This window comes from Crocodylus porosus, unplaced genomic scaffold, assembly GCF_001723895.1.
Source record: "Crocodylus porosus isolate Cpor-Errol unplaced genomic scaffold, CroPor_comp1, whole genome shotgun sequence".
Taxonomy (NCBI): domain Eukaryota; kingdom Metazoa; phylum Chordata; order Crocodylia; family Crocodylidae; genus Crocodylus; species Crocodylus porosus.
Window position 1 is genome coordinate 82779887 of NW_017728931.1, and position 27165 is coordinate 82807051.

General features: G+C 39.7%; 2 protein-coding genes across 3 annotated transcripts in view; both read right to left on the bottom strand.

Annotated features, from left to right (window-relative positions):
* The window catches only part of MSRB3 (methionine sulfoxide reductase B3), a 128407-nt gene extending 120792 nt beyond the window's left edge, over window positions 1–7615 (bottom strand). The window contains exon 1 of one of the 2 annotated variants that reach the window (XM_019543281.1): window positions 7401–7615. In XM_019543281.1, the coding sequence (XP_019398826.1) occupies window positions 7401–7574 (174 nt within the window). In that variant the 5' untranslated portion in view covers window positions 7575–7615. The remainder of the gene's footprint in view (window positions 1–7400) is intronic. The other variant, XM_019543280.1, reaches the window with a different exon arrangement.
* Window positions 7616–10182: 2567 nt separating this feature from the next.
* LEMD3 (LEM domain containing 3) overlaps window positions 10183–27165 on the bottom strand; it is a 68499-nt gene continuing 51516 nt past the window's right edge. Inside the window, exons 5-14 of the mRNA XM_019543943.1 lie at window positions 26901–26968; window positions 23662–23741; window positions 23427–23572; window positions 20454–20555; window positions 19154–19256; window positions 18380–18558; window positions 15015–15096; window positions 12756–12861; window positions 12597–12675; window positions 10183–12426 (exon numbers count right to left, since the gene is read on the bottom strand). Coding sequence (XP_019399488.1) covers window positions 12263–12426; window positions 12597–12675; window positions 12756–12861; window positions 15015–15096; window positions 18380–18558; window positions 19154–19256; window positions 20454–20555; window positions 23427–23572; window positions 23662–23741; window positions 26901–26968 — 1109 coding nt within the window. The 3' untranslated portion in view covers window positions 10183–12262. The remainder of the gene's footprint in view (window positions 12427–12596; window positions 12676–12755; window positions 12862–15014; window positions 15097–18379; window positions 18559–19153; window positions 19257–20453; window positions 20556–23426; window positions 23573–23661; window positions 23742–26900; window positions 26969–27165) is intronic.

The window sequence follows — 27165 nt, forward strand, 5'->3', positions numbered from 1 at the left end:
TCCTCCACCTTTCCTTCCTATCCTGTCCCTCCTGTATAGCCTATAGCCCTTGACACTCACCGCCCAGTCACGCGATGAGTCCCACCACGTTTCTGTGATCCCCACTATGTCAGGGCTGGTGACAAAGAATGAGGTCACAAAGGCCTGGAGAAAACATGAACTTAGCTTAAAAAAGGAAGGAAAAAGAAATGATGAAAGTAATTTTTGACCACTCAGCCCAACTTCAATACCATGCAAAATTCTGTTTAATATTATTTTTGTTTTAATCATTGCTATAAGCATCTGTCAAAAACAAATCATGTTAAACCAAACCACTTTCATGTTTCAAAAGAGTAAATGGCTTCATGGATGGATGGGTGACGGAGGGAAGCGACAAATAGATTATTGTAAGGCTTTTTGGCAAAGTCCGATATTATATTTTCAGAAGCTAAACAGAAAAGTATGTTCCAGATAAAATTACTATTTGGTGAGTACACATCTGGTTGAAAAGCCACATTAAAAGGATTGTTATCAATACTTCAAGTCCAACATAGGACACACTAGTGCAGAAGTGTAATCATTGGTCCAGTATTATTCAACTTTTTCATCAATGACTTGGAAAAAATGGAATATATGGTATATTCATAAAATATGGGGATGTTGCCCAGATGAGAGGTTTACAAAGCAAAGGACAGAAACAAAATTCAAGTTTGTCTTGGATACTTCGCTGAAATCAGTACAGTGAACGTCAATAAAAGGTAAGTACAAAGCACTATACTTTGGAAGGGAAAAAATATGTGCAAATAAAAAAGTGGCAAGGCAGCAGTAGTGCAGAAAATAATCTGCAGGTTACGTATAAAATACCAATTGAAGAAGCTGATGTGATAGTAGCCTAATCCCATTTTGCAACAGTATCACCTATTACAAGAATATCATATGTAAAGTGAGGGAGAAAATTATTCTGCTTAACTAGATACTGGTAATGTCTCAGCTGGAATTTTTTGGTCCACTTTGGATACCACACTTCAAGAAAGATGTAGACAAATTGGATAGAGTCCAGAGAAAACAGACAAACATGGCTAAAGACTTACAGAGAAAGTTAAAAGAATTAGTTTGTTTAGTCTAGAGAAGAGATGAGGGAGGAAGAAGCCAATAAATCTTCAAAAAGCTTGCTATGAAAAGGGAGATGGATCAACTGTTCTCTACATCCAGGGGAAAGGGCAAGAAATAACTGGCCTCATTTTGCAGCAAGTGAAATTCAGTCTTCATATTAAGAAAAGCTTTTGACTATAAGGATAGTTAAGATCTGGAACAGATTACCTAGAGCAGGGGTTTTCAACCTTTTTGGATCAGTGTACCCCCAGCGGCTGTACGTGGAGCAGTGTACCCCGGCAGCTGGATGCTGGGGGGAAGGGGCGGAAGAGGGGCATGTGGCCAGATGCAGCGCAGGAGTGGGGGTGGCGTGTGGCCAAATGCAGAGTAGCAGCAAATGCTGTGTGCAAGTTTCCTCCCCCCCCCGCATCCAGCCAGGTGGGTGGTGCCTGCACAGTAGTGCAGGATGGTGCATGGCAACACTCCATTCCCGCCGCATGCGTAGTCCCTAGGGCCTTCTCAAGTATCCCTGTGACACTCCCTGACCTAGACAGTTTGTGGAATCCTCATTATTGGAAACTTACATGAACAAATTAAACCACTGGTTCTCAAAAAGGGTGCCACGGGTGCTGTTAGCTCCTTCTGAAGGTGCCATGGGGTGCAAGAAGATAAGCACTGGTTCCTTCTCCCCATGCAAGGAGGTAATTAGGTTAATCTCTGACTGGTTCCAGTGTAAGAAGGTAATCTTGTGATTGTCTTTACCCCAAACCCTCCCCCAAATGGTCTACACTACAGAAATTAAATAGCAAAGCTGTTAACAATTTGTATCTTGGAATTATATGTACAGTGAAAGACAAGAAGCCTGAAGAGTCAAATGCTCTATTCCAGAATAAACTGCTAACTCAGTGTAATCACAAGCAAATCACTTAACCTGTTTCTGTCTCTGAGTAAAAGCAGAAACACATAAAAATTATTTAACACATGGCAGAGAGATTTCCTTGGAAAACAAAGATTTTAAAAATGTATTATTATAGTAGTGAATCTCTTACCACTGCTACTAATGTATATATAACATATTAATATACCATTGGGATTTTAATCCCATAAAATTAGAGAAATGTAGAAGTTGTGGCTCCCACAGTAAACGCACTTAGTATGTGTGCAAAGGAATTAGAAAAAGCATATCAATGCTAAACTTTGTCTCATTGCTGTCAGATAAAAAGGGATCCTCCACATACGGAGGGGAGGGGGGGTTAAAGTGCTTTAATTTAGGCACCTTAACGTTGTATCTTTACTTGACTCACCTTAATTTACCTGTGACCCCAAACACATACACCCAGTTACATGCAAAATATGTCTCCTCTTTTCTTACCTCTTCCCTTTGCCCAGTTCATACCATGGCTCTTGTCAATACCAGCAGGATAAAACTAATAAAAGCCCTGTCACTTCCACCTGCAGGAACAAAAGGAGTCATCTGTGGAAATGTTTACATTATCTCCAACCTTGCTGGGTTCTACAAAAAACACAGCCTGCCTGCTAGTGCTCACTCAGTCTATGCCAATTTCTGAAAAAAATGTAACATAGGTCCTCTTTGGCACGTGCTTAGTGACGCTCTCCAGCTCGTTTCTGGGTGTGTATACTGGCATGTGCCCAGTGCTGCTTTAACATCAGCTTGTTTACATTTTTTGACATTTGGCACACATACAAGAGCAGCGTGTTTTCACTCTATAAAATAGGCAGAGACAACATACATGTCCTGTATAAATGTGACCTCCAGATAGGCAAATTTCACTCTCCCTGAATAGCTGCTGGGGGAAAAAAAATGGTGAAACTGCCTAGACTTTCCTAACCATCAACATTACACCAATGCTCCAATCCTATTACAGCATGGAAAATACTGAAATTTATGTCCTACAATGGAAAAATCTTCAATGTAATTTACAACTCTCATACCTACAACAACCTTATAACCCCACGCTAGACTCCCCTTGATTTTATCCTGGAGGAGCAATATAGATTGCATGCTTCACTCTGGCACTGGCCTGAAGGGGAATTCTCAAAATGCATAAGAAATGTTCACCCAGACTGAATACATGAAATGGGTGGTTTTTTTAAACATGCCTGCACACATCATTTCAAGAAATCTCTAAGTTTTTTTGCATTAAAATTTCCCCTTTAAACTGAAGGCAAAAATAAAATTTCAGTGTGAAATCTAAGTGAAATTGATGGCATTTAGCTGTCAAATATCCATCAATTCTAGTCTTACTTCTTGGCTCTAGTTATTACCTGTAGAATGCATATTTAGCATTTTCCCTGCTTGGCAAAACAGTAAACTGAGATCCCCCGAAGAGGTTACTCTTACATTTACTAGATGAAATGACACTTTCCAACAATACAATGCATTAGCATCATAAATCCGTCTGGCTAAACTGCTACAAAGTTTACAAAGAAATCAGTAATACAGAAGTTCTGGCGGCATGGAAAGGGGATATGCATTTGGGTAACTGCACAGTAGCAATGTCTCAGACCTCATCTTTACTACAGTCGAAAGCTGAACTTACTGGCAAGTTCATTTACCACCATCAAGTATAAATAATGATGAACTGTGTTATTTATCATATTACAAAACTGTTATACTAGGAGGTAAGTCTCCATGAGCAGGGAAACCATACTGGCACCCTGCTAATTTAAGTAGTTCTTGTATATTCCCAAATACTAAGCTTTCAGTTTTTCATGTCTTGAATAAAGAAGCTTTTTACAATTTAATTGTATTTAATTGTACAATTCCTTTTAACAATTCCAAGATTTCTTATGGCATTCAAACATTCCTATCATTAATCAACAAAAACAAAGCTGAAGTCAATAGGCACATTAAAACAGAAAATTACTACATCATAAATGTAGCTACCCCATGATTCCTACATCCTATTTTCATCCTTTCTTGGCTCCGGTTACTACCTTCTTACAACGGAAAAATCTTTCATCCTTAACATGAGGCTACCAACATTTTCAGATAAAGAAGAGGACTTTCTCTAAAATCCATCAGTAAGTATCTTGTGTGTGAAGAATATCAATGCTGAGCTATAACAGACACTCTTCCCTCATCTCCTACACAGTTACATAATCCAGTGAAGGAGGATATTAATTTTTCATTTATTAAAATAAAGGAGTAACAATGAATGCATCTTTTTAACAAAGGATACCTAAAAAAGTATATGCATTTTTAACATCCTTTTTCAATCTTACAGTTTCTGTACCCAGCATTAACTTGAATAATTCCCTATGTGGACACAGGATAGGACAGATTAAAAAATAATGCCAAGTTAAGAGTGAAGGACAGGAATGCAGTGACCAGATCCACTTTAACTGTTTCATATGACTGGCTTATCAAACAGCAACTGGAAGCTAAACTGCAGTAATTTAGCAGTTGTTACATTCAGCGATATGTGCCATTCAAGTTGCCACTGCTGGCAGACACAAATCAGTTGACAGACAATAAATTTCTCCTCCTTCCCCACCCTATTTAAATCGTATATTATATATAATTATTTCATCTGTCCACATCTTAAACCAGGAAAAGGCACTCATTCTGGAATAAACACTTTTCTTCTAGAATAAGTGTCCACAGATGGAGTTATTCAGGGACAGCTACTGCAGTTTCTCTCTTATTCCACAATAACTTTGAAGTGTCAACAAACCCTTATATAGACTATGAATTTGCAGAACCCCTTGTCTTCACTACAGCATTAGCTTTACCTCTAGCTCAAGTGTTGGCCTAACCTAATCCCTATCCATACACAAAAATATCTGTCTTAAATGCAGTGGCCGGTCATTTGGTTGGTCACTGAATTTGAGTTCTGTCAAAGTCAGTGCTGTCAAAACTTGAGCCATTCATGCAGTGGCAACACAGGCACTATGCACTGTGTATATGTTAAAATGTTGCTCTGGAGTGTAATCACTCTCAGGCTTCACCTAAAACAGATTTCTAATCTAAAAGAAGCAATGATTCTCTCTTCTTTTTCTTCCTCTTCTTTTTCTGTAACCAAGATTTTTGCGGTACAAATAAATACTTTTCTTGGGTTTTTTAGTAAGTGACTATCCATTCACTATATTTAATTCTCTAAATAGACTGGAATAATACTATTTTTCTAAAATGAGAAGTCTCTAAAATAGCACAGGATTCTAAAAGCTAGGAACAAATGCCTGATTAGGATTAAAAGCCACACAGTAATTATGCCTGGAATCAAATCTCAAAGGGCACAACTACTAGCAAAAACTTGGCAGTGAAGCAACCCAAGCACCATGACAGAACTATGGCATGCATCAGTGAAAAATCACATTAGAAATCATCCGTAAAATGAGGCTGCAAGCCCTGGAAACAAGTCAGCAAAGATGCAAATAAAAACGAGAAACATTTTTACCATTAAACACTAAAAGCAAAGCAATTGGCCTTAAGGCACACTGCAGTTGGATTATAACTACCATTTATGGACTGCATGCCATAAACAAAGCATCATATCAGCAAAGCAAACCATCTGCATAGTGTAGATTGCATTCTGGTATCTTTCAAAACAGTGTACTTTTAGAGCCACCTTGATCATGAAGAGAAGGGAAGTTTAAGTGGGAAAGAACTGGCACAGCTTGGCACATGTGACACATGGCTTAAACAGTTCTCAAGTATGGGCACAGGTCGCTCAGAAGGTTTTAAAAATAGTGATATACAGACACACATCTAAGCTTAATTTGAATGAGGTGCTATTTACAATACACGATAATCCTTCCTCTGAAGTTGTGCTGCCATCTTTAGACTGACACTTACAAAGAATAAATGTTGACTAGAACCTTAACTTAAACCTAAAAAGCCAGAATTCATCATTTCACCTCTTAACCTGCTATATGTATTATTTGTCCTTTGCAAAACTGCATTAGCACACTATTGATCTATCATCTATTACCTATAACATATAAGCACAGAGTTTTTTTAAAATATAATCTATAACTATAGCAAAGCACTGAACTCATCTTGAGGCCTCGAGCATACATTGAGGTTTCATAGAAGCAGGATGTTGGCTGCCCTGGTTTCGCTGCTTTACTTGTGGCAGGTTAGGGTTTTTGGTCTGCGTTGTTAGGGCAGTCTTATGCAGAGTTCTGATTATGGTTGTATGGGATGGTTTGGTTAGGGCTGGTCCTGCCTCAGGAGATAACACCTCTGGAGGTCCCTTCCAGCCCTACTTCTCTCTGATTCTGTGGTTCTCCGTGATTCATCCCATTTGTTTTGTTTTGGTTTTTTTTGAGCTTGCCACCACCTTTTTCTTTGAGGAGTTGCTGAAGTAATTTATACAGAATTTGTTAGCCTGAAGTCACTACTTCACTTTTTAGAGAACCTGAATTCAAAACCTGAACCTAAGCCAAACCCAACTTCAAAATAAATTTCCTCCTGCAAGTTCTGCGATGCTGTAAAACATCTCAAACCACCGATGGTTTCAGAACTACCCCATGGACAGATGGAAGAACGAAAGCTGGCTGGAGGCTCCCGTCTTGAGGGCAGCTGTAACAGCTGAGTCAGGGAGGGAGAAGGCAGGATATGTGTTGTTATCTGTGTTATTAGTAAGCAGCTCAGTACAAAACGCTTAGTGCCATGCTCCTTCCTAACCAGCCACGGGGGAACCCCATCCAAGAACTACCGCACAGTCCTGAAGACCCATCTCGAGTCAAAGCACTGTCCCGAAATCATCAACCAAGAGAGTCCAGCCCCGAAGCAGGCGTGGACCAACTCACTCGACAAAGCTGGTGCTTGGGGTAGGTTTCCCCGACCTCCCTCCTCACCACCACCAACTAAAAACTGCTGCGAGGCAGCCAAAACCCATCATGCCCCTCACAACCTGCTCGCTGGCACTGAAGCTGGGCCACAACCTCCCTGCCTAGGGGCAGCTGACAGAGAAAAGCAGGGTGCAAATTATGGGGGAGTTTGGGGAGCCCATAAGAGACAAGAACCACCCTATGAGATTTGAAATCATAAAGGGGGGAGGGGAAGGTCTAACTTCATTAGGGCATCGTGAGGGGCAGTCTTTTTTTTTTTTGTAGCTCCCCCTCCCCCCAAAGTGCAATACGACCCCTGGAGAGGGGCTGGGGCAGGGGCCGGCGGCGGGGTGTAGCAGGCCCCGAGGATGCCGGCAGGCAGAGCTGAGGGACTAGCCGAGGCCCCAAGGGGTCCAGCTCCGCGGCCGGCCGGGGCCTGGCCAAGCGCGCACCCCGGGGCCAACCGGGCTCCCCCCGGCCCCTGACACTGAGTGAGGGACGGGGCGGGGGACGGGTCCCCCCGGCCATACCTGCAGCAGCAGCGGCGGCGGCCGCCAGCAAGAGGCCGATGCCGAAACGCATAGGGAGGCTCCGGGGCCGCCAGCACTACCCGGCCCGGGAGCGCGGCGCAGGGCCCTGCCCGGCCGGCCCGGGAGGATGCCGGGAAATGCCTGGGCACCGCCGCCGCGGCCAAATATGAGCATGGAGCAGGGAGCTGAGCGGAGCCGCCCCCGCAACCGGGGGGAGGGGGTGCGCCCGGCACAGGGCTCCGCGCAACCGGGGCGAAACGCCACCGGGCAGGGCTGAGCCCACCCTCAGCAGCATAGGGAGCAGCCGGCCCCGGCCCCGCACTCACCGGCAGGAGGCAGAGACACGCGCAGCTCGGGCGGCCCCGCCCCGCGCTGGGGGCCTGGGCCGAGCCAGGTGCGAGCTGCCGGAGCGCTCCGGCGACGGGTTGCCCGGAGCCGAGGGGCGGGCTCGGGGTGGACAACCTGACTCCGTTGGCCCTTGCAGCCTGCCTGCTCTGGTATGCTATGACAGGAGGAAAGGGAGGGTATGACAGCAGGCAGCTAGAGAATGGGCAGCACCTGTACTTAAAATAAGTAGCCTCTACTAAGACACATTCACAATAAACTGGAAAAAAACAGAAGGAAAAAGGAGCTGTAATGGCTTGGGCTCCCCTCCCTGTAGCTTAGAAAATCTGCAGTGGGTTGAGTAGGAGAGAGGGACTTGAGCAAGCAGCGTAGGGGCTAACACAATACCAGTATCTTTAAAGAGAAATAGGAAAAAAAATATGTACATCATTTACACACTATAGTGCCAAGTGGTTTAAATATGCCTAAACCAACTTGAATAAATTAATGATAGCAGCCCACCAAGATGGTTAGCTCCAGACTTGCGTTTCTGACCAGAAGAGACAGACATTCACAAATTTTCTCTCAGTGGCAAAAGTGTGAGGTCAAATTCTTTCATCACACATGGCAACAAAATAAAATAATAGTAGTGAAAGAAGAAGGGTTCAGGACTGATGTTTCAAGTTGCATACAAAATAGACAAAATAGCAGTAAGATGCACAAAGACTTTAGCTTCTTGCTTCCCAATATTGGCAATGAGGGCAATAATTCCTGCTATGCACTTAAATAGATTGGTTAAATTCTTCTAAAAACAAACTTGCAAGTCAGTCACAATTCTGGAAACAAGCAGAGGATTTAAGACTTTTCTAAAGAAATCTATGCTTACAATGAAGCTCCATTCATATTTTTTTTGTTAAAAAAAGGGGGGGGTAGTGTTTAAACAAGTGTCTGATATAGCTATTGCTTTCTCCTGCCCCTAGCTGTGTACACATGTGCCTTCCACTATATCATCAGGTGTAGAAAATAAAATTACTGCAGGAAGGAAATTATTAGTACTTTAATAAAGACACTCTTGCAATATTTTAGTATGCCTGAAGGGAAGGCTACTATAATCTATGCCCAAAAGGTATAAAAATAAAATCTCAGAATGATGTTCATGGGTCCAAACAAGTTATGTTAATCCCTAAGGGTACCAGGACCAATCTCAGTGCAGCACCAGAACCCAGGGATTTAATAACTCTGCTTTCCCCCTCCCTTTTCCCCCCATGACTGGCCTTAGTCACTAGAGAAGAGTAAAACCCCAGTGGGAGAGAAGGAGGGATGGTTCTCTCTCCATGGGTTCTGAAGCCATGGTGAAACAGAAGCTCCAGTCAGCAGAGGTCCCACATGCAAGAAGCCCCAGGGGCCCAGACAACTCACCTCTGCAGGCTGGATTCATCTCATGGTTCAGGTATTTGACACCTCCGCTTTAGTTTAAACAGTGAGATAAAGGTCACGAGTCAAGAAGACTGAATTGCACAGCAACCCCCACCCCAAGTTCCTTGGACTGGGGATCCCAGTTGGGGGAGCAGGCAGGGACTTTCTGGAGGACACTGAAGCAACAGGGCAATGCCAACAGCCCATTCCCCCCAGCTGGGCAGCCCTCAATCTGGGAAAGTGCAAGGAACACTGGCCTGGTTCTTCGCTCCCCTCCTGGACCAGACCCCAACATTCTTGAGAGAGAAACTCTCTGAACAAGGAAGATCTTCCAGGTTAGTAGGTCTCCCCAGCAAGAAACTGAATGAATGCTTTTACACTTCTCATTTCTACTGAGGGAAATCGTGATTCTCCTGGTAGAAAAGGTAACACAACACACCTGTATGCGGCCTCAGAGATGAACTGGTCACTGTCTACAAATACCTGCACAGAAAAATGATTTGATAGCAGACAACTCTTTAAGCTAGGAAAAACACAATCCAAAAGAAACTGAACTAATGCAAACTAGAGATGAGATGCAAGTTTAACAATTACAATAATCACTTAAATGTTCTACCAAGGGATACCATGGATTCATTTGACTGGTATCAAAGACTATGATCTAGTACAGGCCCTATAGCACTAATACACAACAAAAAAAGAAGTGGGCTGGATTCATAGATCTGTGTTACAGAGGTCAAGCCAGCTTTAAAGAAAGCAGATTTAAAAACAATCAATCAACACCCCAACCCCCCGCCAGGTACTAACTGGAACACCCTTACTATCTACACTGTTGAATACTCTACACTTTAGTGGCCTACCAAATTTGATTTAATACATTTTTTTATGTAACTGAAGACTAGCACTATGATCTAGACTCAAGTGCTTCATAAACTTAGTTTGTTAAACCATTAGGTGGCCATAATAAAGCTTTTCTTCTGGGGTCAGGGAAGAAGGAAGCATTCAAACCAAAACAGACTTTTGAGATCTAAAAGTTCAGACGTATATAAAAACCCCTAATAAACCTTTAATTAGTTTAGGTTTGTTTTGTTTGTTTTGTAGTTTCTCTTACAGGACAGGTGACAAATTACATCAAACATCTGATCTTTCTCAGAATGTCCAGATATTACACACATTCCCATCTGTCTTGCAGTGAGGGATTAGTCAACTTAACAGTTTTAGGTAAAAGAAGCTGCATAATAGTACATATTACAATAATAAAATGTACAGTGTTTACAAGAAATATATTTTAGAAGCAAAAAAGATTCATCTGCATCAAAAGACAACCTTTTAAAATGCCACAACTACTTTTACATTCACTCTTGCAACAGGTCACAAGATGGGGTCACTAAATAGCAGGTCAACAAATCACTACGAAGCACATCAATTACAGCAAAATCAGTTTATATACATATATAATACATATACATGTATATTATACATATATGTATATAGTAAAATTCATGAAAATCTACCAGACCTAACACAAAATCTACTCACCCATCAAAAATATGTACTTGTCCTTGGTGAGTAGAACTTTGCATGGCTGATTATATATATTATATATACTCATTCATTAGCATCTGAGACAAAACTGAGAATTTTAAAATTTTTCAGGTAACAAACCCTCTGATAATAAACATGGTGCCCACAAAAGCACAAAGGTAAGGCACAGTAGGATTTTCTGTTGCGGAATAGTGTGCATCATGTTTACTTAACCGTAAGAAAAACGTGCATATTTGTGCAAGTCCATGCTACAAATCCAACATATCTACAAAAAAATTAGTGAGTTTCTAATAAATTTATCTGAACTGGTGCAACTCCCAGTCTCTCCGCCTATGCAGTATTCAGCTGGATAATTAAATAAAATTATCATCTCATCTAAATAGGGGATTCATGTACCCAATAGACTTAGATTTGCAACTAAACTTAGTAACTACAAAATTGTAGCTGATAAGTACATAAATGATAATAGATAAATTTATAATACTGAAACACAAGAGTTATCATCGCTTGTATGCTTGGCTATATATCTAGCTTTTATTAACCAAAATTGTTGTAAAAATGTGTGCCCTTTTTAACAATTGACTGGTTAATTAAAAATTTAAATTATATTGGGAAAGTTACTTAATCCCAACGGTACTTTGTCACAGTCCTGGTATTTATAATAAATACAGCTTTTCACAAAACATTTTTCCAGTATCTGCCAATTGCTTCTTTATTGCTCATGTAAATTTGAACTCATTACAACTGGTATCAGACTTTCACACAAAATCATAGTCAAATATTTTAATATAAAACCTATAAAAGATATTTAACTTGTATCCAATACTTTAAAGGTTTGGCTGTTTGACCTTTATGGGATAGTACAACCAAACACATATAAAACATTAGGTTATGAATAAAATAGGAAGCTTATTCACTGCTTTAAAATGCAGACATCCTCACAGAACAAGACCACTTTTGCCACCACCAGCATTTACATTTATGTACAAAAACCAGTACATCTGCATTCAATTTCTTTTTCCGCTCACACTTATATGCAACCACTGAAGCCAAATTAAATTTTCCCATACCCCAACTGCAGCAAATGAATGTTTTACAGCAACAGAAACTAAGATTAGACTGAAAAATTAACAATTTTGTTTTTTGTTTTTTTAAGTATTTGTCATCAGGAACTGTAGGTGGTTTGTTACAAAATACCCACAAGATCATTTCACAGGAAACTATGGAAACACAGGAAGTCTTCTCTTCTCCATGCTTTTGGATTCTATCAAAACACTTCTTGGTGCAAAAATACAGTCACCATATCTGAAAATATTTAATAAATTCAGTGTTCCTCATGCAAATTGTAAATGCACTGGTTTACTTCAATTCCAAAAACTTCCTGAAGCAACTGTTTTGTCAGCTCAGTATTACTGCCTCATTGCTAAGTCCCTTTGGAAACAAGATTTCTGGAACATTCAGACTTTTATTTGATCAATGAAATTATTACATACAAAAAGCACTAAAAAAGGAAGACGGCAGCCAAACAGGAATTTTCCTGCTGCAAGTAACAGTCCTAAGAGTTGTAGAAAGTCTTCTCAGGAACTTCCCTGAGAGTTAGTTGTGCCTGTCCGAAGACGAAGATGTGACATAGAGTTCATGTGTTTGTTTGATGGCTTCAACGGAGTGTTGCAAGTAAGAGCCTGGGGAAAGCGATGATGATATCGATCTAGTCGTAGATACTTTACTGTTACCAGCTTTCCTGTAGTTAAATACACAATGCACAAACATTTCAATGCGCTGATACAGTAAAAAAGTAATCAAAACCTACTTTGTTATAGCTTGGTATTTTAATTAAAATTCAGCCAACAATGCTAGTTAAAATGAGAGCTGTATTCTTCCCCAGTTCTTTATAAAAAGCAAACCTCTTACCATCAAACCAAGAGCCATGTAATGCCTTAAAAGCTTTTCCAGCATATTCTGGAGATAGACACTTGACATATACACAACCCTGTGGTGAAAAAAATAGGGTTAGTTTGAGTCCAAGAATGCAAAATAAATATGGAAAGAAACTACTGGAAAAGCATTTACCTCGCGTGAATTTTTGTCCACAGCAATATGAACAATTCCATCATTATCACTGCATTTTTCCAGGATTGCTTCTTGAATTGCTAAATGCCAGTGATCTCCTATTTCCCTAAATAGAGCAATTAAAGGAAGACTTCATTAAAATACAACTTTTAAATCTGTATACTACTTTCTTAATGAGAAAGGAATGCTTAAAAAAAACAACAATGTTAGAACCTTTGGATGTCCCCTTTAATTTATTGATTTAACCCAGTTTTATAATTTGTTTTCTCGTATGTGGTTCCCTTGAAAATTTATATATCAGGAAATTGTTAAAAATCAAATCTTCCTTACTAGCTGCAGTACAGAAGTATCTTCAAAGTGTTATTTTTCTAAATTTAAAAGAAATATTTAACAAGTGAAGTCCTAATCGACTATCTCCAAAACCTGATCAGGAATTTGATGTTGAGGGATGTACATCAGTACTTAATACACCAGGATGACTTTCATTTCAGTTAATCATAAAAAATGCAACCTTTTAAAAAAAAAAAAAAAAAAAAAAGCTTCAAAAGGCTATGCTTTTTCCTGTAGAAGGTAGAATCTATACCACCAAAAAGGCAAACCTGAGGAATCTAAACCAGTACTTGAAAACAGTTCCTTAGAAGACTATTAAGTTTTTCTTGGCAATCAGGTGGGCCTAAACAAGTTTTACATATAAGTTTTAGCCCCAGATGATTTTATATGCACCAAATTATGCACCCTGGGTTTGCAGTCAGATGACTCCAGTATATCTGCTTGTTCTCAGCTTTGTCAAACAGCAGTTACAAAAATTAGTATACTGGTCATGTTCCTTGTGGCCAACAAACACTGGTTACCTTCGTATCAGCTAAGGGCACAGCATCCTGCAGCCCAATTGTCTGCTGTGTACTCCATTTATGTGCATAATAATTGGCAACTGAACTGAAGGGAAAGCAGCTGCTTTTGAAAAGAGCTGCTATTGGAAACCTTGAAAATGACATAATTTGTTTGTTTCCAGGCAGCTATCTCCTGTCATTTTCAAGGCTTCTAAGAGCAGTCCTAAAACTATTACTAGAAGCCATGAAAGTGATAGGAGCTAGTCTGTTTGGAGCTACTAATACCAAAATGGATACCATAAACATTGATTAATTAAGTACAGATAAGTACATAGCCTTGTTTCAGTTCCAAGCCTATACACTTAAATGGAATGCACTGCACTTTTTGAAATCTTTGTTTAAAAACAGCAACAACACAAAAAACTACCAAACTCAAATATACTTTTCCATCCACGGAGGCTTTCTAGAGTGGCATTTTTTAATCAAATTAGATTAAAAAGTATTAGCAAGCAATAGAACAGAACTGATTTTCTTCAATACCACTATGAGAAAGTCCCTCTAACCATGAACAAGTAGATGTAGCATAGGGCTTTGTTTTAATTTTAAATCATTCGTTTAGCTTGGGATTTGTTTTAGGGATTCTTTTTTTCTTTCCTTAATGCTGTACTCAATCAAGCACCAAGAACATAAGACCATATATCTACTGGAAAGGAGAGCCAATTGGAAGGGAAGTTAAATACTATATATGTTTTGCTTTATTACAGGAGTGGGGAAGAGAGAAGTGGCTAAGATTAATGTTATTGCATATTTCAGAAGTATAGTTGGGCACCAGTGGGAACTGAATACACCAAAACCATGCAAAGCAAGTGTCCTCTATTAGGTACTGGTTAAGCCTCGGGTAGAGTGCTGTGTGCAGTTCTGGCTGCTACATTTTAAGAAAGACAAAGTAAAACTGGAGAGGATCCAGGGATGAGTGACAAAGATAAAGGGGCTGGAATGCAAGCCATATGAAGAAAGATGAAGAGAAACAGGAAATTTAGTCTGGAGAAGTCATCCAAGCTATCTTCCAATCTTCTGATTCTACAGAGGTGTCATTACAAACTTTATTTCTGGTTGGTTTTCACTTGCAACAAAACAAGTATGTAATATTTCTTGTTCAATGACTTTAAATCTAGTTTGTGCAAGTTTCATTATAGCCCAACATCTATCATACACAGGCTATGGGACAGGAGACGGAACGATTTGTGATCAGTTCAGTAAAGCACACCTGCTGCTGCCCATGATCATCTTTTGTGCATTCACAATATTGTTTATCTGATGGCAGCAGTGGGGTTTGGCGTCTTCAAAAGGGTTTTTAAAGAGAGAGACAGAACACTTCAGCAAGCACTGAAACTATTGCTTGAAATATAAACAAAATATATTTACTTACATGACTGGGTCAAACATATTGCGAATCTTTAAACATGGCGTCAAACTGTTTGGTGGTGAATTTCTTCTATCTAAATGAAATGCTACAAAGAAATAATAGCAAAGTGGTAAATATAATACAGTATAGCAAAATTTACAAGTACCTCAAGCTTTGTGCGTTATTATTCCCTTTTGCTATTTTGTTTTACTTAACACAAACCTTTCCTTCCATATACAAAAGAAAAATAAGTTTAAATTAGTTACAAGCTTCCTATACAGACTTAAAACAGAGCATACTAACTCCAATACTTCTATATCCCAGATTCATAATTTTCATATGTAAGAATTAGTGTTTTTGATACTTAGGCCAACAAGCAAATAAAAAACAGATTCTACATTTCCAAAATGTGAATCCTTAATTAAGACAGAAGATACCTGCACCACCTACAGTACCAGTGAACACAGAAATGGAAGTTCTTGATAACTCATCTAAGTGCACTGGGTATGAATATATAAAACTGGCCAGGCCACACCTGGAGTACTGTGTCCAGTTCTGGGCCCCCCACTACAGAAAGGATGTACACAAACTGACGAGAATCCAGCAGAGGACAACAAAAATGGTGACGGGGCTGGGCCACATGACTTCTAGAGGAGAGGCTGAGGGAACTGGGCTTATTTAGTCTGGAGAAGACAGAGAGGAGATTTAATAGCAGCTTTCAATTACCTGAGGAGCAGTTACAAAGAGGATGGAAGTAAACTGTTCTCAGGGGTGGCAGATGACAGAACAAGGAGCAATGGTCTCAAGTTGCAGCAAGGGAAGTTTAAATGAGACATTACGAAAAACTCTCACTAGGAGGGTAATAAAGCATTGGAACACATTACTCAGACAGGTTGTGGAATCTCCATCCTTGGAAGTTTTTAAGACCTGGCTAGACAAAGCCTTGACTGGGGTGATTTAGTTGCAGATGGTCCTGCTTTGAGCAGGGGGTTGGCCTAGATGATCTCCTGAGGTCCCTTCCAACCCTAATTTTCTATTATTCTAGCTGTTCTATTTAAACAACAACTATCTGAAAAGTATATGGAGATGTAATTTTATGGTGAGCTTTTATTTATGCCACTTCATTATGTACCCAAATCTACTGAGAATCTGGAACAGACAGTTCCTGATACTACCTGAATACAAGATTTCACCTCCCATTAATACTTTTTGCAGTAACTGAAGGCTCAAAACATAGAGCCATTATTGGGCTAGGCTCAATGGTTTGCTTAAAACCCTACAATAAAATTTAAACAAAAAGGAGATGGGGGGGGGGTGAGAATACTGAAAAATAAAGGATAGGTTTACCTATAGCACATCTTAACTGTTCCACATCAGAAACTATTAGAATTATGATTCTAGCTGTGTTCATACTAATGAACAGAAACACTTGCAGCAAATGTGTATGCTTGAAAATAGATACTAAGATGAACATTCATTGGATGCAACTGAATAGAAGCAACACTAGTTTATAAATCAGTACAGTCCAATAAATTTTGTATTAAAATTAAAGATGTACTCATTACTAAACTAGCAAATGAAAAGGTAACCTGGCAGTCTAATATAGGACCTAATGTCAGATTTCCCCATATATCCAACTTGAGGCATTTCTCATGTAATCTTACTAAACCATCATCCCAGTCTGGATCACTAGATGATCTCCCAAGGTCCCTTCCAACTCTAATTTTCTATTATTGTATTATTCTATGCCTGGATCACTGCTAAGTCTCCAGTTTCTGGCTTAAGATAATATCCTAAATTATAACAGTAAGCCAGGGTCGGGAAGCAGGGGGACACTAACACTTTACAAAGCTACGAAATTGCCTTTACACTTTAACCAGCTCAGAGAGGTTGGTGTAGTGTCATCAGCCTCACCATAAACCTAGAAATGAAAAAGGCGAGAGGTAGGAGCGTTGCCAGCAGATTGAGGCAAGCGATTATTCCCCTCTATTCAGCACTGTAGAGGCCACATCTGAAGTCCTGTGTCCAGTTTTGGGCCTCCACTACAGAAAGTTCATGGACAAATTGAAGAGACTCCAACAGCGGGCAAAAAAAAATGGTTAAAAGGCTGGAGAACATGACTTACGAGAAGAGGGTGATGGAACTGGGCTTATTTAGTCTGGAGTAAAGCTACAGCAAGCAGCCTTCATTCAGCAACTGACTGCAACTTAAAGAGGTTGTGAATCACCTGGATATAAATGATCAGGGTTCTACTGTACCTAATTCAAGTTCTATGAAGCTGAGGGAGACTGCTGTAACTCTCTAATAAAAAACATACAGAAGCCTTCAAAGAGGTTACTTCACAGTGTATATGCTGTCCCTCAACAGACTTTGTGCATTTATTCTTCTCTCCTTCCCTCAGGGTTCTTACTGTTTTGACTGGTTTAGGAGAGAGAACTGGGGCAGATGGGGTGCATATTCCTCCCCAGAGTGGTTCTTATCAGTGCCTCACAAGTATGGTCCCACTGACAATGTTTATAATTTCACTTGGTAGGATAATTAGACACAAAACTGTGATTTCTAACGGAGTTTAACTGTAATTAGCAAATGAATGCTAGACAGTTACTATCAATGCATACTTCCAAAAAGCCTTACAGCATATTTTGAAAGGGCATACAACAATGGTAAATGGGAATCTCAAAAAAAAAAAAAAAAATCGGTCAAAATCCTGTGTTAGGTACTCTGCCAGGTATAATCAACATTCTAACAATGTCATTAAAATAATTCAAGCTATAAGCTACTACATAAGTGTTACAGGGTAATAAAAAAATAAATGAAATAATATCCAAATTTAACTGAGATCAGAGAAGATGAGCTTAAACTAATCAGGATTCTGATAGCCAAAGGAAATTAATCCATAAACTGGGATGGTGCACTGATATGGCTAAAATCAAAAGTTAACAACAAAATACCAAGCCAAAAGAACACACTAAAGATGGACTTCTGAAAAATTAGAGGACTCAAAGTAGAAATGATTGCCAATTGAGTTCTCATCCACAATGTTCACTTCCATCAATCCCAAAATTTACTACAAAATAACTTGTGCCAGTTTCTTATATCACAAGACAATTCGGAGTTTTGGTCAGTCAAAGCCTGTATCATAAATCCTTTGCAAGAGAGAAGGGACTAAATTACAAAGAAACATGGGTTGGTCAGGGTAGACAACTGTAGTTTTTGATTGTGTTCTTGTTCTGCTTCAAGTTTATTGGAGAACTTCATCTAAATTATGTCAGACACCAAATAATTTTGTTTTCAAAACAGACAAGCCTCCTTTAAGAGATGCAAGAGTTAATCTTAATGGAAGAATTTAAAACAAGTTAAATTTACAAAATTTAACTAAATTATTATACCTTGGCCTTGCCATACTTTGGATGGTATAACTAAAATTTTGTCACATGCTGCAGACGGCTGTATCCATCTCCAGACAGAGAAATCAGCACCACCTATTCTTCGCGTCTCTGTGCGAACTCTAGATTCATTTGTAGCAAGGAAGTCAACTGCTTTATCCCAAACCTTCTTCATTTTTTTCCTTAAACACAGAACAAGAAAAAAAAGTGTTTTTTGTATTATAAAATCTGTGTAGCCAACAACCAGTACATAATATTTTAGGGACTTTACCCCTCACCTCTTATTTTTTTAAAAATTCTAGCCCTGCAACAATTTACTGATTTACTTGCTTGCGTGAAATATTCAGGAACTTAGCTCAGTGACCAAGATATTTATGTACATGTCCACTGAAATTAGGAGGAGACATATTTAAAACTAACACAAGAAAGTACTTTCTTAAAGCAGCCCAAGTTAACTTAATAGAACTCATTACCACAGGAAGTTGCAGATGCAGATAGTATCACCAAGTTAAAAAGGGGACTAGTCCAATTCATGAATGATAGATCCAATAGTAGTTTTTAAAGAGAACAGTCAGAGGTGTTTCTTTTGGTATCTCTAAACCAATAATGGTGGATGCCAGGGAGGGTAATGAACCTGGGACAGATCACTAGATATATCCTGTTCATATGCTCTCCCTCTAAAACATCCACTGCTGTCACTGGGCTAGACGTACCATTGGTCCAACCCAGCATGGCACTTATTTTCTTAAATAAGTCAAAAGACTAATCTGAACATACCTGTCTTGAGGTGGTATTAAGGAATCACGTACATGTGGAATAGGCATATATGGCTGTAAGTCTTTATTTTCCTGACACGCTTCATTGTGACTTCTTAGAACATCTGAGAAAGTTGGAATAAGCAGTTAGCTGTGGTTAAAAGGAAGAGTGAATCTGCAGGCTGGCTGGCTTCACAAAAAAGTAAATAGGGAACAATTCTGACTACAAAACAGAGCTGCCTCAAGTTCCTCTGCTAATTTTGGTGGTTTTCCCAATTGTTTTTGCCTTTTTTGTTGGTTGGTTTTTTTAAAGTCTCTCATACCAACCACATGGAAAACAAATCAGGGAAGCTGACTACCCAGGGGAAACAGCAAAATTGGACTACACATCAAAAGTGCTGTCAAATGCACAAAATAAACCTGATGTTCAGTTTCAAGTTTGCAGTTTTAATCATCTTGAGTGTTAATTTTAACTATAAGCAGAAATGTTTAGGCACACTTAAAATGCAGACAAAAAATGAATTCCCTCCCCATAAGATTAAATTTTAAAAACAAAAAGGGGGAGGGGGAGCAGGAGGAGATATGGGCATCTTCTCAATTTCAAATGATCACTGCAGTTAAAAGCCAAGTCATAAATTAAGACTTAAAAGTACAAAAAAGTATTGCTACAGAACATCTCACACACACATAGACAGACACACTGGATCACTATTGTATTATTGAATGCATTAGTAATAGGCAGTGTCCCTTAAAGTAAAACAACAGTAAAATTAATCTGTGGGTACATGGAGACATCCCATTTTGGTAATAGTAGGTTAAAGTAATCCCAAACTTCACCAGTTGGTTAAAAGACTTCACACCTCTTATACAACTACTGAAAATGAAATTTAGCAGGAAGAGAGTTGTTTTAGAAGAGGACATTTTGACCAGATAAAACTTAATTAAAAAAATTAAAAAGTACTAATTGGGAATGGAGAGCAGTGTTGTTTAATCCATTGAGTACCCTACTAATTTCCTTTTTAGTTTTTTCCTTTTTTTTAAGTTTTTTTTTTTTTTTTTTTTTTTAAAAAGAGTAGGTTGTTAAACTAACATACATTTGGCCACACAATACAATTACAACATACATTACTAGTGAATTAACTTTTCATTCCAAAAAGCTTGTTTAGATTTAAAGTGCACTAGAAATGGTTCAGCCCCTTTGTCACATTTAAGAGCAAACCACTCACCTGAATCTAACAGGCAGGTTTAAAGGTCAGGGTATTTTGAAAGCTTTTATACAGATACTTTAAATGCATAATTAAAAAAAAAAAAAAGGTTCATACCTATAATCTTTACCACCATATCGTACATCTGCCTGGTCTCCTCTTCCTCTTTTGCCCAGCGATATTTCATGTAGTGCAAGACTCCCCAAACCATCCCCACACCTGCATTAAAAGATATATTTTTAAATCACCTACTCTAAGATTACTTGGTTATTATAAAAATAAAATCTGAGCCACGTATTCCTGTGAAATTGTTTACCTAGATGGCTTATTAGAATTCATATCAAGCTTTATTAACATCAGACTATGTAATCAACATTAAACATTAGCATTTTGCCAACAAAGCACAGAAGGTTTGAACAGAGAATAGGTTATTTATTAGCTTTACTAGACACATATTTATTATCATGAAAAGACGTTTCTTTAGTCTTGTATCATATATTGTCAGGATGACTTAAATAATTTTATTGCAAAAAGAAGTATAACACAGCTTTGATTATGTTATAGAATTCAAAATGTAAATAAGAAGTTTCCTGATTTGAACGTGACGGGGTACCAGCTCAACTGAGAGACTGTGGAACTTTAAGCAGCACAAAGTTTACAGGTTTATGACTATACTGCTTAGCTTTTAGCAAGCATTTGGGAGGAATTGGAATGCTTTTAAATGCTAAAGTTAAGAACTGATTAATTTGGGTTGCTTCTACTTGGTCATAGAGTACCCTATCTTGCTGCAAAATATTACATGCAACCCTACATTTAAAAAAAAAAAATCATTCATCTTGACCAAGCTGTCTATCTCCTTAAACATGACAAATATCTCTGCTTAAATTTCAGAGATTCTGGTTGTACTGAAATGTTCAACTTGGAATTTAAACTCAGTTCCCTTCCCACACAGGTCTTTTCCAAGCAAAAAGCTTGTTGAGCTTGTTGAGAATTACTTCTCATTACTCGCTGAAAATCCCATTTAACATTTCTGTACTGGAATGGGCAAATGAGAAATGATATGCCCCCTATGTTCAAAGCAGCAATTGTGAAGTCTCTGTCCATCTTCAGAAACTGATAATCCAATTGCTATCAATCTTTCAGGAATGGTCAAAGCAGCAGAGGGAAATGCAAATATTGCTCTATTTGCTTGTCCCCTTCAGCTCCCACATGGGAAAGGCACTTCATTTATTATGTATTTAAAATTGAGAAACAGGGCTCATTCTAATTTGTTTGACACTACTACTCCCTGGCGCTTCTATAGTAGTTAATAACTTTAGCTCTCAAAGCACTTTGCACAAGAGGTCCACATCACTGTCCCTGTGTGACGTATTTAGACACCAAGGCAAAGTTCCTAAAGAGAATGAATGCAACTTATTAAGTGTACCCCAGGGGGGGCGCGCAAGCAGCCAGACAGAGCAGTAGTGTGGTGAGTGGCTGAGCAGCAACAGCACAACATCTGTGCAACCCTGCTCTCACTCTGCCCCAGCCCTGCTCCTGTGAGGCAGCAATGTGGGGTGGCAGTGTTCTGTCCCCACCTGTCCCCGGGACATTTCAAAGTACCCCCAGGGGTACACATACCCCGGTAGACAATTCCTGTAATATGGCATATTACCTTGCTACAGAAAAGGTAACTAGCAAATGGGACAGTTATCCTGCTGCCTCAACAGTTTTTGAGGATTACTGAAGGAATTTTTCTTCCCTCTTGCTGCAGACGTGCAATTCAGTTAACACAGTTATTCGGGGCAGCAATTTACAACACTAAATAGATGAACGACATCTAGTTTTACATCTCCAGCACTTCTAAGAGTGCTTCTGTAGCAGAGTAAACATAGAGTGCACATGAGATCTATTTGCAGTAGACTCTGTATTTAGAGTAAAAAAAAGATCTTTTCCCTAACCTGAGGTTGCAACTATGGACAAGACTATTGCCCCCATCCTCTGTCTGGCAGATAACTATCATTATTTCTTTAAGATATCTAAGTAAACAAAAGATCTTCATGCTCTTTTCCCTCAACACTACACGAACACAATATGCTAGGTCATTTGGAAATCAGATAGTAGTACAGAGTGCTCTCAGGCCATTTATGAAATAGGATATCACAGAGAGCACATTTAACTATTGGTTCCTGACAGTGTGCTGGTAAACTCCCAGCTGAAGTTCAAGGCTCTCTCAGAGTTCTAAAGTTCTACATAGTTGAAGGACTGTTACCCAAGAAAACATGAAAAACTTCTATCCATGAGAACAGTCACAACAACGAGAGTTTAAAGTGGGTAACTTCTAAAGTTTCATAATACTAACTAAGGTTCTACCTCAGTCTATTAATGGTTAATAAGTGAAGTGATAATTATTTTGCCACAACCACCTTTTAAATTTAGGATGGACCCAACTAGAAATTAAATGTATTTGTACAAACTGCATAAACTGTATAGCTTAGTACAGCCAGTCCCATATTAGACCTCTGTACAACAAAATTAAAGACCAAATATTGAAGTTTCTAAAAAATGTTTTTGTAATTGTCAAACCTGGAGCTATGGCAAGGGTTGAAGCTCACCTAAAAGTAATATAGCTTAGATTAACTCAAGTTAATGCCTGTGCTACTATAAAATAAAAGCTCTTTTTAAGGGCTTTCAACATGATTATACTGCAGATTATCTGTAATTGTTACTGTTCTTTGTCTAGAAAGTCTTAACTCCTCTGAAACTGATGACATAACTGTTTTAAATTGTCATTTTTAAGTACTTATCCCCATGAAAGTTCAAACAAATTAGTAACCATAAAGTAAGGGAAAATAAAAATTTTGGCTTTTTACAGTTGTTTACCCAGTTGAATTAATATTACATATATAGATACACACCAACCCTTCTCAAACTCAATCAGTTTATTATTTCCCATAAATCAAAACAGCTAGTCTGTCTACCTCAGAAAATGACACTCAACATTTAACAGGATTAAAATATTAACATTCTGCAAACTGCTGTTCTCCTTTCTCTACGCAACTACAAACATACAAGTTATTTAAATACAATCTATTTACAGTTATAACTTACCCAAAAGCAATAGTGATAATCTGTGAGTTACATTAATAAATGCACGTCGAAAACGACACTTAAAAGACATCTGTGGACTAGTAGATTCCAAGTACTTCACATCTGTTATATTAGTTAATTCCTCGTTTGGGTCATCGCCAATGCACCTATTTAAAAGCATTGAAGAACAGTTTTATAATCCAACACATTTCTTGTAAGAAAAAAAATCAAAAAGCTATGAATTATAGTTACTTACTTTATTCCAACATCTTCCCCATTATTCAAAATCCAATGCAATGCTCTATTAAACACATCTTCATAGTCTGGTCCTAAACTCTAGTCAGAAACAAAACAAAAAATGAACAATTTAATCATCAGAATAGCTTCATGCAATGTTAGCAACATTGTATAAAGCAGGGACAGGCAATTATTTTGAGCGGAGGGCCGCTTACTGAGTTTTGGCAAGCCATCGAGGGCCATATGACAGGCAGTCAGGGGCACATAAATATTACAGTAAAAGCTGCACTATCCAGAATCTTACAAGCCAGCACGGTCTACTAACCGGCTTGCAGGCTTGTAAGATGAAGTGAAACCGGAAGTGCCCACCGTGGTGGGCACTTCCAGTTTCTGCAAGCCCCCACAGCCGGGGGCAAAGCACCCTGTGCTGCCGAGCCCCCACAGCCCGGGGGCATAACAGGCTGCACGGGGCTGTGCAGGGCCTGTTTCCCTGTCCCACGGGGCCCACAGAACGGGCAGTGATGCAGCAGGAGGGACAGCAATGCCATGAGAGGAGCACAGGGATGCCCCAGACGTGGCGGGAGAAGCAGCGGCCGGGGCCACTCAATTAACCGGCATATTTTGTTATCTGGCATCCCCCATTCCCAGGGGATGCCAGATAACACAGCTTTTACCGTACTTTTCTAAATTTTTTAGGGGCCCTGCAGGCTGGATACAATGGCCTGGTGGGCCACATCCGGCCTGCGGGCCACATTTTGCCCACCCCTGATATATAGCATATTAGTAGCCAATAACGGTTTTACTGTCACAAAACTTTAAAATCAAATACAATTTGACACACAAGGGTTAGGTACAGACGTTACACTTATTATGTGATAAGTGCCCAGAAAGCGTTCTACAGCCATAACTGAACAGACATTCACAGCACAGAGTGCTTTAAAAATGGTAGGTCCTACTTTAAGTTAACTTTGGTATTAGACTAAAAGCGCTTTAATGAATATCTGTACCAGATCCCATTGCAAATTAAGGTAGAACACATTCCACTTGCACGCCAGGTGCCCCTAGCTGGGCAGCCCTCTGGCCTTGGCCAGTGCTCATCTGCTCCAGGTAAGCACTAGCTCAGCCCCACACCCTGGCCTGTCACAGAAAAGGGACAGAAAAGGCTCCATCTCCTCACTGTGAAGATGGATGCAGTGGGGGCACAGACCCCTTCACCACATGACCCAGCTCCCTCACCCCCAGCTTTCTGGCTCGGGTTGTGGAAAAGGGGGTGGATAGGGTCCACACAGCAGGGGGGCTGTCTCCACCCCGCTCCTGCCTGCCTCAGTCTCCTGACAGCCACAGCTTAGGAACTGTGCAAGGCTTTTCACTGTGCTTGGAAGTGGGGGCAGGAAGGGAAAGAGAGCAGAGCCCCCCTGCCAGATCCAAGCCAGCGAGCTGGGGAGGGTAGAGTTCATGGCAGGGGGACTCCATTCCCCTGCCCCCCCATCCCTAGTTCCTAGTGCAGTGAAAAGCCACATGTGGCTCCAAGCTGCAGCCATCAAGAAGCTGGGAAGGAGAAGGGAAACAGAGCCCCCTTGCCTTGTGGGCCTGACCTGCTCCTCCCCTTAAAACGCAAGCCAGCAAGGTGGGAGGTGGGCTGCCCAGCACGGGCATTCCCCTGCCCACCCCCCACCACCAGCACTGACAGCAACCAGCTAGCAGGGATGCAGGGCTGGGGAGAGGTGCTGCAATAGCCAATCAGAGGTGGCTACCTGCTGGACATTTTCCAGCAGCCTCTGGAAAACATGCAAGAGCTCCCACAGCCTGCTGGCCTCCACACCAGTGCAGGCAGGCTCCAAGCCCTCCCCTCTCCCCATAAACAGCAAACGTCTGTTCTTTTCACTTTAGACCTAATCTAGAGGCTTGAGTAAAGTGCCATATTTAGAGCACTTCTGCCATGGGCTTTCTGAACATCTGTACTTGGCTAAAAAGAGCTCCAAGTTCACATAGACTATAAGCAAGGCTAGTGAGAAACATGCCACTTCTTCGCACATTAATATTTTTTACACTAACATTAATAAAGACACTAGGGGGAGATAATCTTTCTTTAAAATTAAAACCCAAAGTAGAGGTAAACCTACATATAAACTCTGTCACAAGATAAGCTGTGATGCTTGTATTTTCCAAAAGGTAAGACTGATTTATATTGCTAGTATAGTACACATTTAAAATGTAATTGAATTCACACACATTTCACTATTATACCAGTCTTTCTACTACAACAGCACAAGTAAGCAAAGATGCAAGTACCTGCACTACATGTTAGTGATACTGACTGATTATCCCTTTGCCCAGGTTCCAGCATCTGATCTCTAAAGTTCACTCCTTCATACCCCTCTTTGCAGAGACTAAAAAAAAGCTTATACTGACCACGGTTTAAAGCAGCATTTCTCAACCCATGGGTCAGGACCCAAAAGTTGATTGCACAAATATATGAAAAGGATTGTGGACACGCTTTAAAAAAGGATTCTACTTTAAAGGAGAAAAATGTGGGAAAGTGTGGCTTTTCCCTGGCACGCTGGCAGAGTTCCAGCTTGCAAGGGGCTGCTTAGAGCCCCCAAACCCCACGTACCCCTTGCCCCATAATGGTGGGGGCAGCAGGTCAGGAGTGGGGGGCACTGGGTCAGGACCGGTCATTGATGTTTACAAATGGATCCTGGTACAAAAAGAGGTTAAGAATAACTGGTTTAGAGGACCACTTTCCAGAACCTGAAGCAAGAATACAGTAAATTTTAAGTCATCAGTCCTAATGTAAAAGGGAACTTGACTCCTCTCCTTCCTAACATCAAGCAGTTAAAAACACAATGAAGTCCAAACAGTCATTTCTGTCAACTACAACTTGGATAACTTGCCCTTTCACAGGTTTATAATTCATAAGATTAATGTTGTTTGTTACCTCTAGGTTGTTTTGACACTTCATGCATGATGGAATGCTAAAAGTAATTTAAGCATTTGACAAGCATCTTTCCTTTTTAAATTTGCATTCATGGTCTGGCTTAACTACAAAAGTGTTTTACCATCTTCCTCCCAAGGCCCAAAACAAAACAAAAAAAGTATATGTAGTTCACATAAAAAGTGTTAAATTTTGAATAAAATTAAGATGAACACAGTCAAACTTTTATTCTGCTGCTATGCTACACAGCAGCAAACACTAATGTTAGCTTATGCAAAACTTAAAAAGTTAAGACTAATGGAAAATACTTTCTCACTACTTACTTTTAAATATACAGCTGCATCCTGGACGGTAAGATTTCTCCGAACAGGGCTGCCACAGTCATGATCTCCTGGTAAAAAATAAATGAAAAAAATAAAAAGACTTACTTTTATTTATTAATTACTTTGAATTATTAAACAAAAGACACTTAAGTACAAGCTTTCCTTTTATTCTAAAATATACATCTGCGTCCAATAATTAGGTGTCCAGAAGCTGCTCTTCTATAGATGTATTTGGTATAACTTTTTAAGATGAAAATATCTTGAA